This window comes from Echiichthys vipera (genome assembly GCF_963691815.1).
Source record: "Echiichthys vipera genome assembly, chromosome: 8".
Taxonomy (NCBI): Eukaryota; Metazoa; Chordata; class Actinopteri; order Perciformes; family Trachinidae; genus Echiichthys; species Echiichthys vipera.
Window position 1 is genome coordinate 1,899,192 of NC_139833.1, and position 15,317 is coordinate 1,914,508.

General features: G+C 41.5%; 2 protein-coding genes across 2 annotated transcripts; one reads left to right on the forward strand and one right to left on the reverse strand.

Annotated features, from left to right (window-relative positions):
• Nucleotides 1–1,158: 1,158 nt before the first annotated feature.
• Nucleotides 1,159–7,685, reverse strand: cd83 (CD83 molecule). The gene is made up of 5 exons (XM_083917737.1): nucleotides 7,561–7,685; nucleotides 5,416–5,540; nucleotides 3,832–4,081; nucleotides 2,711–2,814; nucleotides 1,159–1,520 (listed from the first exon to the last, which is right to left on the reverse strand). The coding sequence occupies exons 1-5, from the start codon at nucleotides 7,601–7,603 to the stop codon at nucleotides 1,365–1,367; spliced, it is 678 nt and encodes a 225-aa protein (XP_083773863.1). The 5' UTR covers nucleotides 7,604–7,685; the 3' UTR covers nucleotides 1,159–1,364.
• A 207-nt stretch (nucleotides 7,686–7,892) lies between these two features.
• LOC310950075 (uncharacterized protein) lies at nucleotides 7,893–14,305 on the forward strand (the record flags this gene model as incomplete). The annotated part of the gene is made up of 5 exons (XM_083917738.1): nucleotides 7,893–7,936; nucleotides 10,505–10,632; nucleotides 12,271–12,384; nucleotides 12,697–12,790; nucleotides 14,247–14,305. The coding sequence occupies exons 1-5, from the start codon at nucleotides 7,900–7,902 to the stop codon at nucleotides 14,303–14,305; spliced, it is 432 nt and encodes a 143-aa protein (XP_083773864.1). The 5' UTR covers nucleotides 7,893–7,899.
• Nucleotides 14,306–15,317: the final 1,012 nt, after the last annotated feature.

Genomic DNA, 15,317 nt, shown 5'->3' on the forward strand with positions numbered 1-15,317 from the left:
CACACACACACACACACACACACACACACACACACACACACACACACACACACACACACACACACACACACACACACACACACACACACACACACACACACACACACACACACACACACACACACACACACACACACACACACACACACACACTTAACGTTACCATGCACAGTACTCGCCGACCATCGGCAGTCATTTGGGTTTTCAGCGCCTCACACGTGGACGGGAGGAGCCGGGGATCGAAACCGGCGCCCCCCGGTCTGCCTCCTGAACCACGGCCGCCCTGCAGACCCCCCTGATCCCACCTCCCCGTCCAGTTTCACCTCTTCTCTCTCTTCTTCTCTCTCTTCTTCTCTCTCTTCTTCTCTGCGAGGAAGATGTGCTCTACTGTAACTTACTGCTGCTACACTTCACTGTACTTTATATCATCACTGCATCACTGTATTGAGTTGAACTGTAACTTAGTTCACTCAGAAACGCTGCTACACTTTAACGCTGTTATCACTTCTTTAGTTTGTACTTATTTTATTCAGTATGCTGTTAAACTGCACGCTGCGTATTGTTGTATATTGTATAAACCTGCGTTTAACCACCATGTCTGTTGCACTCTGTCACATTTAGTTATTGTCTGATTTATTTTACGTTAGCTTTACTTTGATTTATGTTTTTATGCTCATTGTCACTCTGACCCTTTCATCTTTGTGTTGAAACTGCACAATAATAATAAATAAAGCTTCTTGAATCTTGAATCTTGAATCTTGAATCCTGCTCTGTGTCCCACGTCTGTTTGGACGGCAGCAGCTCAGTCCATAAGTGACTTGGCTAGGAACTGTAGGGTTGCTGGTTCAAGTCCCTGTGTGGACCATGAATGGAGCGTGGACTGGTGGCTGGAGAGGTGCCAGTTCATCTCCTGGGCACTGCTGTTGAGGTGCAGTTGAGCAAGGCACTGAACCCCTAACTGCTCGGGACGCCGGTCACTGGCAGCCCCCTCGCTCTGACATCTCTCCTTGTGTGTGTGTGTGTGTGTGTGTGTGTGTGTGTGTGTGTGTGTGTGTGTGTGTGTGTGTGTGTGTGTGTCATCTATAATAAGAGTGAGAAAATTCAACTTCCCTGTTGCGGGATAAATAAAGTAATTCTTCTTCTTTCCCTCAAGTCCGTTGTAAAAGTCCGCGGATCGAAGCGTGTGATATAACGTTCCTGTCTCTGGAGGGATTCTCGTCTCACGCCTGAGGGACGAGGCCGCGGGTGGTGCGAAGGTTTCTAACGTGTTGATGTAGAAGCTGTTTTTGTGGTCGTGGCGAGAGGAGAGGGGGCGGGGTCTTCGTCAGTCTTTCCTTCCAGCACCGTCGTCGTCGTCGTCGTCTCTAAACCCAGACATGCTTCGGCGTTCTCGACGCTTTAGGACCCAAAGTGTAGATGGATTTCAGGTCCTTCTCCTCGAGCGGTTTGAACGCCGCGTGCAGTAACGTTTCTTTCTTCGTGGTCCTGGTTCGATCTCGGAGGATGTTCTTCAAACTGCCCTGTGGGGGAGACACGAGGGAGACGCGTTCAGATCAAACGGTGCTTTAAAAAAGTGTCGTTTTGTGTCGAGGCTCAAGAGTCAGAGAGGAATTTAGGGATTTTTCAACCTCATGTTTATTGTTTATTGTTTATTGAGTATGCAATAAACAATAAACAATAAACAATAAACAACACACAGATCCAGTTACAAAGTAAAGGACGGAAAAGGGAAAGAAAAAGAAAGTTCTCCAAACGGTAACGTAAAAGACTCAGGGTGCCCTCCCACTGTTCCTCCGTCCCGTGCCCCGTGCTTTAGGGTCCTTGTCCCCCCCTCCAGGCCCGTTTGTACTCACACTACCTGGGCCTCGGAGAATGCTTCTTGCTGCCTATACGTCATCACGCCGTAACACGTCACACGCATTGATGACGTCATGGCGATGCGTGGCTTTGTTTCCAGATCTTTCCGTAGACCTCGGAGTTTTTGTGCGTCTTGTCGACTGTTTTTGAATCTTTTCATCGACCAAATCTGCAGTAAACACTCCACCTCCGCATCACACCAACGTGAACCTTTCACCGCCATTGTTTGAAATGTCCGCGCATGGTCCCTCCTTCTTTTTTCTACGTCCCAACAGGCGCACAGGAAATGACCTCAGAACCGCCGTAGGCCTCGTGCTCGTACACGTGCGCACGCTCGTGCTCGTACATGTGCAAAAGTGCTTTACTAAAGCCCACCTCTCCCAAACGGGCCGTGGACAACAAGCGTGCCGCTCCTAGACGTGGTACGGTTGCACTCACACTGGTCAAAGGAACCAGACTTTAGCCGTGAAACGTGCTGGGGCACGGGACGGAGGCACAGTGAGAGTGCGCCCACATGAACACGGGTATTTCTGAAACTGAACTGCCTCAGTCAGCTGGTCCACACGTCTCCATGGAAACAACTGACCGTGTAAAACTAAGGTTTTCTTATCCCCACAAACACAAAGTTCACCCTGGACAGTATTTTTGCGAGACTTTGTCACGGACCAAAGACTTTTTAAGATGTTTAAGCAGCGAGTTCTTGTTGTAGATGCAGAATAATATAACGTGATGTCATCAGCATGCGACAGTAAACTGGATTTTCGAGGCACAAGAAGGAGATCGTTCGTAAAAAGAGAAAACAGAAAACAGAAGTGTGCCTCGGCGTAAACGGCGTGGTCGTCAGCAGACTTACGTAGCTTATGAGGAACGTGCAGAGCGCGAGGATCAGCACGGCTGTGGCTAAAATCACCAAGTACGCGTCCGTCATCGTTGCTTCCGTTTGCTCGTCGGGACATTCTGAAAAAATAAAAACACAGAAATGAAAAGTTACTCAAGTTTGAACGTGCGTGAAGAAGCGTCACACGATCTAAGGTGTCGGTGTTTCTACTTTTACTTTAATAAAGATAAAAAACTGAATAACGTCGTATTTTATAACAATAAAACACTTTGAAAGGAGCCGACGTGCCTCAGGTTTACGTTTACTTTCATATTTCAGTTTCATGTTTAACACTTATTATCGTAACATTTTGACTTTTACTTTATTTTTACGCCCTGGTGTTTCTATTTTTACTCAAGTGTTTCTGCACTTACGCTGAACGACTTTTTAGTCTCAAACTTTTTTCTCAAAATTTTACGACTTTTTTTCTTAAAAATGTACGACTTTTTTGTCTGAATCTTCTGACTTTTCTTCGCAACATATTCCGACTTTTTTGTCTCAATTTTTTCTACTTTTTTTCTCAAAATATTGCGACTTTTTTGTTACAATCTATCGACTTTTTTTTCTTAAAAAATTACGACTTTTCTCAAAATATTCCGACTTTTTTCTTAAAAATTTACGACTCTTCTCAAAATATTCCGACTTTTTTTCTCAAAATCGAACAACTTTTTTCTTAAAAAATCGCGACTTTTTTCTTAAAAAATCGCGACTTTTTCTCTCAAAATATTCCGACTTTTTTGTCTCAATCTTGCGACTCATCTGCGGGTTATGAACCTGCGATCATCTTCTTGTTGAATCTGAACAAACAAACAAACAAACTAACAAACAAACAAACACACAAACAAACAAACAAACAAACAAACACACAAACAAACAAACAAACAAACAAACAAACAAACAAACAAACACACAAACAAACAAACAAACAAACTAACAAACAAACAAACACACAAACAAACAAACAAACACACAAACAAACACACAAACAAACAAACAAACAAACTAACAAACAAACAAACACACAAACAAACAAACAAACAAACAAACACACAAACAAACAAACACACAAACAAACAAACCGCGGTCACTTCTTTTACCTGGGAGCGCGAGGCGCACCTGCCCCTCCCGGTTCTGCTCCCCGACCGGCGCCGCCAGGTGGCACTGGTACACGCCGCTGTCGCCGCACGTCACGTTGGGCAGGAAGATGTCCCGGGACTCGCCCAGCAGCTCCACCTCTCGCTCCACGCCGGTGTACCACCGCGTCGTGCCGTTGGGGAGCTCTCTGGCCAAAAGGCCGTAGAGAGGAGGCGACGCGGACGACGCGGACGACGCGGACAGCGCTCCGACCTGTGACGTCATCAGAACTGCGTCAAACACATTCATGTACAAATACAATGTGTGTTCATAACTAAGGACTGAAGGTATTTCAGTATTTTCTTTTAACTTTATACTTCACTACGTCTCCATTTTATTAACTCTAAATACTTTTACTTATATAAAGATTACAAAATTAACAAATATATATTATAAAATCATATTTTATCATAATAAAACACTTTGAAAGGAGCCGTTCTGCCTCATGTTTACTCTTCACACTTAACCCTCCTGTTCTCCTTAGGGTCAATTAGACCCCATTCAATGTTGAACATCTCTAACTAAATGCTTTACATAATTTGTTTTTGTTTTATATTTGATGACTTTTCCTAATTTAACGGGGAAAACTGGGAAAACCTAAAATGGACGTGATTATTTTTTATTGTCGTGAACACAAACTTGTAGCATCGGTGTTCCTTTGGGTTTAATTGAATTCACCCTTTCACCTTTTCCAAGGTCAAATTCAAGCATTTTTAAGCTTTTAATGAATTGAAATATTACTACAAATACATAATAATTGAAAATTATGAATTCACTTTTTTAAATTACGTTAAAAGAGACGATATTATTCTAAGTTTACAGCCATTTTTTGTGTCAAATTCAAGCATTTTCAAGCTTTTTTAAGCACTTAACCTAAAATTCAAGCACTTTTTAAACCCTTAAAAATTAATATTGAAGCATTTTTAAGCACTTAACCTAAAATTCAAGCACTTTTTAAACCCTTAAAAATTAATATTGAAGCATTTTTAAGCACTTAACCTAAAATTCAAGCACTTTTTAAACCCTTAAAAATTAATATTGAAGCATTTTTAAGCACTTAACCTAAAATTCAAGCACTTTTTAAACCCTAAAAATTAATATTGAAGCATTTTTAAGCACTTAACCTAAAATTCAAGCACTTTTTAAACCCTTAATAATTAATATTGAAGCATTTTTAAGCACTTAACCTAAAATTCAAGCACTTTTTAAACCCTAAAAATTAATATTTGAGCATTTTTAAGCACTTAACCTAAAATTCAAGCACTTTTTACACCTTAAAAATTAATATTTGAGCATTTTCAAGGATTTCAAGCTCCTGTTTTTAAAAAAAAGTGAATTATTTTGCTTTAACAGCTGAGAACAAAAGTAAAAGTGTATTTATGACACAACTCACGCTTCACTTCTCGTGTGATAGCGAAACAGAAAGTCAAAGGGTCATTCAAAGTCGAATCCAGCCAATAAGAAGTGGACCTGCAGTGTTCTCTGTGCGTCCTTGTGGGACTGTTACCGGTAGTTTGCATAAGAAGAAGAAGAAGTGCAGCTTTTACCTTGTACCACCTCACGGCTCTGTACTGGACGCCTGGCGTGTAAACGGCGGTGCACTGGAGCCTGCAGTCTGCACCCAGGACAGATTTGACCTCCAGCACGGCGTCTGTGGAGGCCGCGCTGACACCTGGGGATCAGATAAACACACTTTATTTAGCATTTATTTGCATTTATTTGCATTTATTTGCATTTCTAACGTATTTAAACACTGGAAAATCATGGTCCTGCTCAAACTACAGAGACATGACGTCCAGATTTCACTTCTTAAACATTTAACTTCACAGAATCCAAAGTGACTTTTTATGATCTGGTGATTTTACGTCGACGTAAACAATAAAACTGCACTTTACTCTTAATTCCTTATTATTTTCTTAACATTTTAGTTATTTAACCAAACTAATATATTATGTTTATTCACTTTTAACTGAATTAACATGATTTAATGTTTAATGATGTCGTTTCATTAATTTACATAAAACCAAACGAGATTTTTCACATTTATTTGACTTTAAAGTGAATTTGTGTTTCCCGTCGTTTAAACTTTACATAAAAAGACACTTTTACGTTAAATGTGTTTATTATTCTTTAACATTTAGTTCAGTACGAATCAAACGTGACGTCTCTAAATGCAGAAAGAACGAGTTTCACAATAAAATCAATGATTTTCTCCTGTTTTAAACTGAAGTTTTTACTTTAAATGTTACAAAATATTCAGTTTTTTCTTAATAAAAGGATAAAAAATAACTTATAACTCATAACTTATACTATAATCATTTAAAAGTAAGTAAATAAAAAGCAGATTTAGTACATTGACTAAAGTAATTTAAAAATAAATTAAAAGCAGATTTAGTACATTGACTAAAGTAATTAAAAATAAATAAAAAGCAGATTTGGTACATTGACTAAAGTAATTAAAAATAAATAAAAAGCAGATTTAGTACATTGACTAAAGTAATTAAAAATAAATAAAAAGCAGATTTAATAAATTGACTAAAGTAATTAAAAATAAATAAAAAGCAGATTTAGTACATTGACTAAAGTAATCAAAAATAAATAAAAAGCAGATTTAGTACATTGACTAAAGTAATTAAAAATAAATAAATAAAAAGCAGATTTAGTACATTGACTAAAGTAATTAAAAATAAATAAATAAAAAGCTGATTTAGTACATTGACTAAAGTAATTAAAAATAAATAAATAAAAAGCAGATTTAGTAAATTGACTAAAGTAATTAAAAATAAATAAAAAGCAGATTTAGTACATTGACTAAAGTAATTTAGATATAAATAAATAAAAAGCAGATTTAGTACATTGACTAAAGTAATTAAAAATAAATAAATAAAAAGCAGATTTAGTACATTGACTAAAGTAATAAAAAATAAATAAATAAAAAGCAGATTTAGTACATTGACTAAAGTAATAAAAAATAAATAAATAAAAAGCAGATTTAGTACATTGACTAAAGTAATAAAAAATAAATAAATAAAAAGCAGATTTAGTACATTGACTAAAGTAATAAAAAATAAATAAATAAAAAGCAGATTTAGTACATTGACTAAAGTAATTTAACAATAAATAAAAAGCAGATTTAGTAAATTGTCTAAATTAATCACTAGTATAGAACGTTTGTTGCAGTGTTCAATAATAAATCAGCTGTGGAGGAAAATCATTTACTTCTTTACAGGTTAAAGCCCTGAATTCAAATGTTACTGGAGTAAATTCAAATGTTTTACCAGATAAATAAAAGTAAAATTCTCTTTTATCACTAAAAACTCACATTTGTATTTTCATTACACACAAATAACATCACTGTTTTAAGGTTTAGAGTCATTTTTAATGAAAAAAAAAGTCCAAATTTACTGATTTCAGCTCCTGAAATGAGATTATTTCCTGGTTTCTCTTTAGTTGCAGCCGTAACAAACAAACAGCACGAGTTTTTTATTTAAAAAAGAACAAAAAGTGTCAAATAAGTTCCAGTAAAAAGTATAAAAAGCACAAAAGCAACTTGAGTGGATGTACTTAGTGACTCTGCACAGATTTCACCTGCACATGAATACAAACGTGCACAGTTATTGAGGTGTAAAGAAAATAAAAATGCAATCATCTGGAGAAAAGTGCAAAATATGAATGTTTGAATAAGTACTCACACAGTGACGTCAGCAGGGCAAGGTTGAAAATAACCGCAGACATGATGAAGATGAGGAGGATGATGAGGAGGATGAGGAGGATGTGCAGAGGCGCAGGTGAAGAGGAGCTCTGAGGGACACAGAGAGCCAGTGTGGACCAGTCTGGACAGGATGCAGCAGCCGGGTCGGCTTTTATATCTCGGGCTGACTCGGTTTAAGGAAGTGAAACTGTTTCACAGAAGTGACGCGGGGCAAACCCTGCACGCGCTGTCACGGCCCCACGGGCGTGACTTCACCCCTCAGCCCCTGAGCACGTTTCTACCCTTGGTTCATTTGCTTTAAAGACACTGAAACCCAAGGATGAGTCCGCACCTGTTCCCCTGCTGCTTCACTTTAGGTGGGTAAGCAAAGCAACCTCCAGCTTAATGCACGTTATATACATTAAGGGGCTTATTATTATTATTATTATGGTTATTTTTGTGCTTTTCGGTGTAAATTAACTGGATTATAAGTGCTGAAGACGCCAAACTGCATTAAAAAAGTAGCATTTTAACGCCCCCTGCTTTTAATCTCATGCATTTCAAACAGCAAAGAGTGGTGGATTTGATTAACTGCTGGCGTTTAGTGGTGGTTTAACCTTCTACATGCAGCTAATGGGCATCCCTGCACTACTTACACTTTATTTAGCTGTTTTCTAAGAAGTTTGACATGAGCCGAATTAAAGACTGGATCATGTAGATTTAGAAAACATGTTAAAATAATGATTTACCAGCTTTTAAACATGGTCTGCAACGCAGAATAAATAAAATTGACGGATTTTTTAATGGAGTTTCGCGTCGCTTTGTGGAATTGAGCGGTTTTGCGTTTTTTTTTAAATGATTATTAGAAAAATAAAAGTGCTGCATGCTATGATTTGTTTTTTATTAACTTATGCATGTTTAAGTTTGTTGCTATCGTTTAATTTCGCTGATGTCAGAATAAAAACAAATGCTGCATCATGGCGTCGCACCCCCGCAGACGCTGCAGCGACATGGTGTTCGTTTTAAAAGTTACAGCTGCGGAAACATCTGTGTGTTCGTGACGCATCGAGCTAATGCTGACTCTTCACCCATGAGATAACACGGTATTCGGCTGTAATGGTGTCGTGTTTACATGATTATTAAATGCATTGAAAGTGAAAGCAGAATGTGGGATTCCCCCAACTTTCCACACACACACAGATACTTCAGGTGAGGCTGGGGAATTCCAGCTGTGAGCGACACCAGTGGTGTGTAACAGAAACAGGAAGTAGGAAATTTAATGCTGCAATAAACCCAAAAAATGCCTCACCTCAGCTGTGTGCTCTCTCTTTCTGTTCTCTAACATAAATCCAGTTCTTTCTTATTCACAGTGCCAAATTATAACAGAAGTTCTCTCAAGACTCTTTAGATAAAGAGTAAATTAAGACCACGCTCTATGGTTTAATCCATTCCAGTCTAAATAATAATAATAGAAACACTTTAAATGTGATCAGTGTCCGGGGTCGGGTCGTGGGGGCAGCAGCTCCAGCAGGGGACCCCAAACTTCCCTTTCCCGGGCCACATTAACCAGCTCTAACTGGGGGATCCTGAGGCGTTCCCAGGCCAGTGTGGAGATCTAATCTCTCCACCTGGTCCTGGGTCTTCCCCGAGGCCTCCTCCCAGCTGGACGTGCCTGGAACACCTCCCTAGGGAGGCGCCCAGGGTTCATCCTTACCAGATGATCCTGAACCACCTCAACTGGCTCCTTTCAACACAAAGGAGCAGCGGCTCTACTCCGAGTTCCTCACGGATGCTGAACTTCTCCCCCTCTCTCTAAGGGAGACTCAAGACCCCCTCCTGAGGAAACACATTTCACACGCTTGGACCCGCGACCTGGTTCTTTGGGTCCTGACCTGGACCTGGTTCTTTGGGTCCTGACCTGGACCTGGTTCTTTGGGTCCTGACCTGGACCTGGTTCTTTGGGTCCTGACCTGGACCTGGTTCTTTGGGTCCTGACCTGGACCTGGTTCTTTGGGTCCTGACCCAGCTTTCATGACCACAGGTGAGGGTAGGAACCAGGACTGAGCGGTAGATCCAGAGCTTTGCCTTCCTCAGCTCTCTGTTCATCACAACGAAATTCGTACGGATTACAACTTTAAAGTAGTTTCAGTTCGATAAAACTTGAGTTTTCCTGTTAATCAATTCATCGTTGTCGCTCTTAAACTACAAAGACGGTTTAAAATCCTCTGTAAAAGTTTACATTTAAACAATAATATGATTTTCGTTTTTCCATGTGTTTTCCACGAGTGGAAAGTTGGTCAAATGTTTTCCGGGTTTTCCAGGTCACATGGGAACCTGTGACTGCAGCTGTATCTTTGGGCGCCCTCCCACTGTGCCTCTGTCCCGTGCCCCGTGCTTTAGGGTCCTTGTCCCCCCCTCCAGGCCCGTTTGTACTCACACTACCTGGGCCTCGGAGAATGCTTCTTGCTGCCTATACGTCATCACGCCGTAACACGTCACACGCATTGATGACGTCATGGCGATGCGTGGCTTTGTTTCCAGATCTTTCCGTAGACCTCGGAGTTTTTGTGCGTCTTGTCGACTGTTTTTAAATCTTTTCTTCGACCAAATCTGCAGTAAACACTCCACCTCCGCATCACACCAACGTGAACCTTTCACCGCCATTGTTTGAAATGTCCGCGCATGGTCCCTCCTTCTTTTCTCTACGTCCCAACAGGCGCACAGGAAATGACCTCAGAACCGCCGTAGGCCTCGTGCTCGTACACGTGTACGCGCTCGTGCTCGCACACGTGCAAACGTGCTTTACTAAAGCCCACCTCTCCCAAACGGGGAGTGGACGGCCGGCGTGCTGCAGCTTTGGGAAACATGCCCTTGGTCTTCAGGTAGAAAATGACACTAAATGAACCTCAACATTCCCACTAACGCCTCCTTCTTTGTTTCGACAGCGTCTGTCGTCGTGTGTGTGACGGGAAACTCAGCCGTGATGCAGAGTCGCTCTACGTACTCCTGCTGTGATACGCCGACAATTAAGTTCGACGGAAACTGTGAAGCCACTTTCAACATCCAGGGAAAGGTAGAAACTGAACTTGATGAGATCGACCCACAATGCATTGCAGTGGAAAAACACCCATGGTTACGCAGCAACGTACAACCAGTGAAACCGCGGTTACTGAATAAACACATTTTGCAGCTCATCCACCTCATCTAAATCTGATATTTCACACTTAATAACTGATCAGATGTTTTAAAGTTCAGCTTTTGTGGTTTCTTTATATTTAAAAAATGATGTAAATGCAAAACAGTTCTGATCGATCGTGATACGGAAAGAGCTAAAGCAGAAATGTTCGTTACCACGGCTTGTTGAAATGACTCTGCAGGTATTTGTAAAAAGCAGCAACAATAATAATGATAATAAGAATAGTTGTATGTTGTATTCAAAAAACTTTATTTGTCCCCGGGGGGCAATTCAGGGTCCTGACCCAGCTTTCATGACCACAGGTGAGGGTAGGAACCAGGACTGAGCGGTAGATCCAGAGCTTTGCCTTCCTCAGCTCTCTTTTCATCACAACGGTGTGGTAGAGCGACTGCAGCTCCGCCCCCGCTGCTCCGATTCTCCGGCCAAACTCACGCTCCATCGTCCCCTCACTCGTGAACCAGATCCCGAGGTACTTGAACTCCTTCACTTGGGGTCAGGACTCATTCCCTCCCTGAACCGGTGAAATAGACAAAACATGGACCACTGATAGAAAGGCCAGCTGCACAACGCTGCGAGTACAGAAGCAAATCTGAGTCTTCGGATTTTGAAATAAAACGCCATTAAATTCCTAGCACTGAATATTTATGCGTTAAAAATATGTTCCTGAAGGTTTTGACTCTGAATTTAACTCTTTTTTTTTCATAAATTCAACGTTAAAAAAATGAAACTTTAAAAGATTTAATGTTAAAAAATTCAAAGTGAAAAATATCCATACGCCAAATTCAGAAGCAAAATTTATATTGTATGTTGCTTCTGAGGGCGACACGGTGGTCTGGTGGTTAGCACTGTTGCCTCACAGCAAGAGGGTTCCTGGTTTGAATCCCGGCTGGGGCCCTTCTGTGTGGAGTTTGCATGTTGTCCCCGTGTCTGCGTGGGTTTTCTCCGGGTTCTCCGGTTTCCTCCCACAGTCCAAAGACGTGCAGGTGTTGGGTTCATTGATGACTCTAAATCACCCGTAGGTGTGAATGGTTGTCTGTCTCTGTGCGTCTCTATGTGTCCTGTGATAGACTGGCGTCCTGTCCAGGGTGGACCCCGCCTCACGCCCGATGTCAGCTGGGATCAGCTCCAGTCCCCCGCGACCCCGACAGGGACAAGAGGTTGAAGATGAATGAATGAATGAATGTTGCTTCTGAATTTAGCATATTGACATTTTTTACTTTGAATTTTTTTAGCCTTGAATTTATGAACTTTGAAAAATAAAGAGTTCAATTCAGAGTCAAAACCTTCAGATGCATATTTTTTAATACATTAATAATCAATGTTAGAAATTCAATAGTTGTTTTTAATTCCACAGTCCGATGACTCAGATTCACTCGCACGTGTTAGCGGTAAAAATTACTTTAAAATAACCTTTAAATCCGCTGCGATTTGGATCAATGCATCCAAAAAGAATCCTTTAAAGTGTCTCAGGTGATTTCTCACTAAATCATTTGTGGGTTTTGTTTGTGTTTGCAGCCCATCGCCCACTCCAAGTCCAACGGGTGCGTCCGTCCGTGCACGGCGATCGAAGGTGGCCGGATGACGCTGGACGAATGTGTCGATGTTAACGCTACCGTGGTGTCCACCGACGTAAGTCGCACTGCTTTCCATATTTAAATGAACTTTGACTGCGTTTGTAGTAGTTCAATATCAACGAGTCTTTCATTTCAGACAGAGAACGGCTAAATTCTTATTTCACATGCTGTTAGCTAGTAGCGAGCTAACTGAGCTAACGTTAGCATGAGTGGGGTCAAAACTCACTTAACATGAAATATGGGTTTGTTTTTATTGTTTACATTTAAAATCTTCTTTACTTGTTGGATGGTTAGACGATTTACCGAGTCAGGAAGATCAAAAACAAAAACCCGTAAAGTAAATTTCTGGTTCATCGTGTATTTTCAGGAGATGAATGTGACCTCGGAGAAGAGGATTCTCTACTTGGCCCAAACCTGCCCCTCCGTGTTTCCTTCAAACAACTCTGCACCTGGAAATCAGGGTGAGTCTGAATTTACCAACAGGCTGATTTCTTTAAATTAACTTTTAAACCTGAAATACTCTGAGATTTTCTGCAAACTCACTGTTAAAAGTCTAAAGCTGCGTTCAGACTGGACGCAGTGGCTCTACCTCTGACACTCCCTCCTCCCCTGACACGTGCGCTGAGTGAGAAATGTTGTCTTCCAGTGCCGTGGGACGTCCGAAGTTTCGGACCTCCAAATAGGCAAAGTGCTTTGTAAAGCCTGTCAAAGTGGAACCTCCAACCAGGGAATTTGAGGTAGATCGATCTAACCAGGATTCTCTTGTAGGAGGTTCCACTTTGACAGGCATTCAAGCGCACTTTGCTTTGTTGGAGGTCCGAAACTTCGGACTTCCCATGGCACTTAAACGCAGCATGAGCAGCGCAAGTGAAACGGAGCGACGATGAAAGGCAGGAGGCTCCGCAAATAATTTTATCCGACTTTTATCAGAAATATATGAGAATGGAATATTTTTGAGTTTCAACACCAGGTGGATTTCTGTTACATTTTAATGCCGCGCTCTTAAAAGGCCCAGAGACGGCCAAGAGCTAGTGGTAACCATGGACGTGTGTTTGGACGCCGCACGCCGCCTGAGGACATGTCAAAGTTTGATTTGAGATATTTCAAAATGGATCGACCCCTAGTCTTTTTAGGGCGCACTCACACTGTCGATCCGTACCGTGCCCAAACAGGTTTCACGGCTAAAGTCTGGTTCCTTTGACCAGTGTGAGTGCAACCGTACCGCGTCTAGGAGCGGCACGCTTGCCGTCCACGGCCCGTTTGGGAGAGGTGGGCTTTAGTAAAGCACGTTTGCACGTGTACGATTACATAAGGAAAGTAGCGGAGGTGGAGTGTTTACTGCAGATTTGGTCGATGAAAAGATTCAAAAACAGTCGACAAGACGCACAAAAACTCTGAGGTCTACGGAAAGATCTGGAAACAAAGCCACGCATCGCCATGACGTCATCAATGCGTGTGACGTGTTGCGGCGTGATGACGTATAGGCAGCAAGAAGCATTCTCCGAGGCCCAGGTAGTGTGAGTACAAACAGGCTTGGAGGGGGGGACAAGGACCCTAAAGCACGGGGCACGGGACGGAGGCACAGTGGGAGGGAGCCCTACCTGGACGGACATTGTTCGATACTGGACCAATTTTAAAAACTCACTTAGACACGAAACATGGATATAAAGGGTCCAGGTTTGCCGACCTGGGAGGAATCTTTTGCTGTATTGTGCGCTATTACAAATGAAAGGTACCTTTTCTAAGTGTTACAGATTTGAGGCACTTTTATGGAGAAGAAACAAAGATGTTAGTGTTTAAGTGTCGTAATCTGCATGACGTGCTTTCTGTTGCGTCAGAACTGCAGCAGACACCAACCTCCGTACGCTGTTAGCTCTATGGGTAATGGCGGAGTTAACTACCTTGTTTTGACTGCAGGCTCCGTTGGATTGCGGCTGCTGGCGGTGATGATCCACGGGTTGATTGTGAAGGTGTGAATCTGCCAAAGATGACCAGCTGATGACTTTATGTAATGCTGCTGTACATTGGTACAGGTTTCTTTACTTTCGCAGAATTCATCTCTGTGCTTTTGCACTTTTATGTAGGTAGATGTTTTTATACAGTAGAGTAGTAATAATTATAAGGTATTATAAAGTGATTCAAAAACTTCATCCACTGCCTCGCCATGCAGACAGTGTTAATGAAAAGAAAGTGTTTATTTGTACTTTTATAAGAATATATTAATCTGCTGTTTTCTCTGCTAAAGGCTCAACTCATGCACGTCAGTTTTAGTCTCTTTAGTTTTTAACTTGGATTTCTTTAGATCAAATCCTGTAAACTCGGTTTGCAGCCACATTTTTGCCTATTTTTAATCAAACTCAGGAAGTGATTTTAGTGTCATAGGACAGACGTTAACAAAGAGAGCAAAAAGGATATTTTTAAAAGGACCATTAGTGTTTAGATTCAGCTGATGTTCGGTAACCAGGTGTAACGGTTAGCTCGCTGTTCCAGTCACTAAACGCTTCAAAATGTCCGCACAGTCTTCTCTGTAGAGACGGGCGACCTGCGGTCAGTTTACAGCTCCGACGTGGCCGCCATGTTGGGGGGTCCCGTTATTTCATCACAAAAAAAAAAAAAAAAAAAGAAGTTTTTGCACTGAAATGTCCCGCTCTCTACGTGTCTTGGTCACAATTCACTAAAAGGGAGCGCTATTTCCACCGCACCGCACCGTACGGCTCAGCTCAGCTCAGCTCAGCTCAGCTCTTTTAGTTTTTCTGTTATCAACAGCTGGTACTTTTCTTTAGCTCTACCTCAACACCAGCACCAGAATGCAACCAGATAACACAGAACAACTTTTATGATGTTTTGTAAAGTAAAAAACGTAGAGACCTCTGAGCGGGGAGCTTCTGGACTGAGTCGCTTACACACGCGGTGGAAAAATCTACAAACGTACTTGAAGGAAGGTCGGAGAGCGTCGGAGCAGGAAAGAGCATCAAATTGGGAGTTGTC

Bases quoted from the DNA above. Each gene is read 5' to 3' on its own strand.
- cd83 (XM_083917737.1), bottom strand. From the start codon at position 7,603: ATGTCTGCGGTTATTTTCAACCTTGCCCTGCTGACGTCACTGT. The intron at 5,541-7,560 runs GTGAGTACTTAT...TCTGATCCCCAG, and splicing joins TGCCCTGCTGACGTCACTGT to GTGTCAGCGCGGCCTCCACA. The intron at 4,082-5,415 runs GTAAAAGCTGCA...ATGACGTCACAG, and splicing joins GAGCCGTGAGGTGGTACAAG to GTCGGAGCGCTGTCCGCGTC.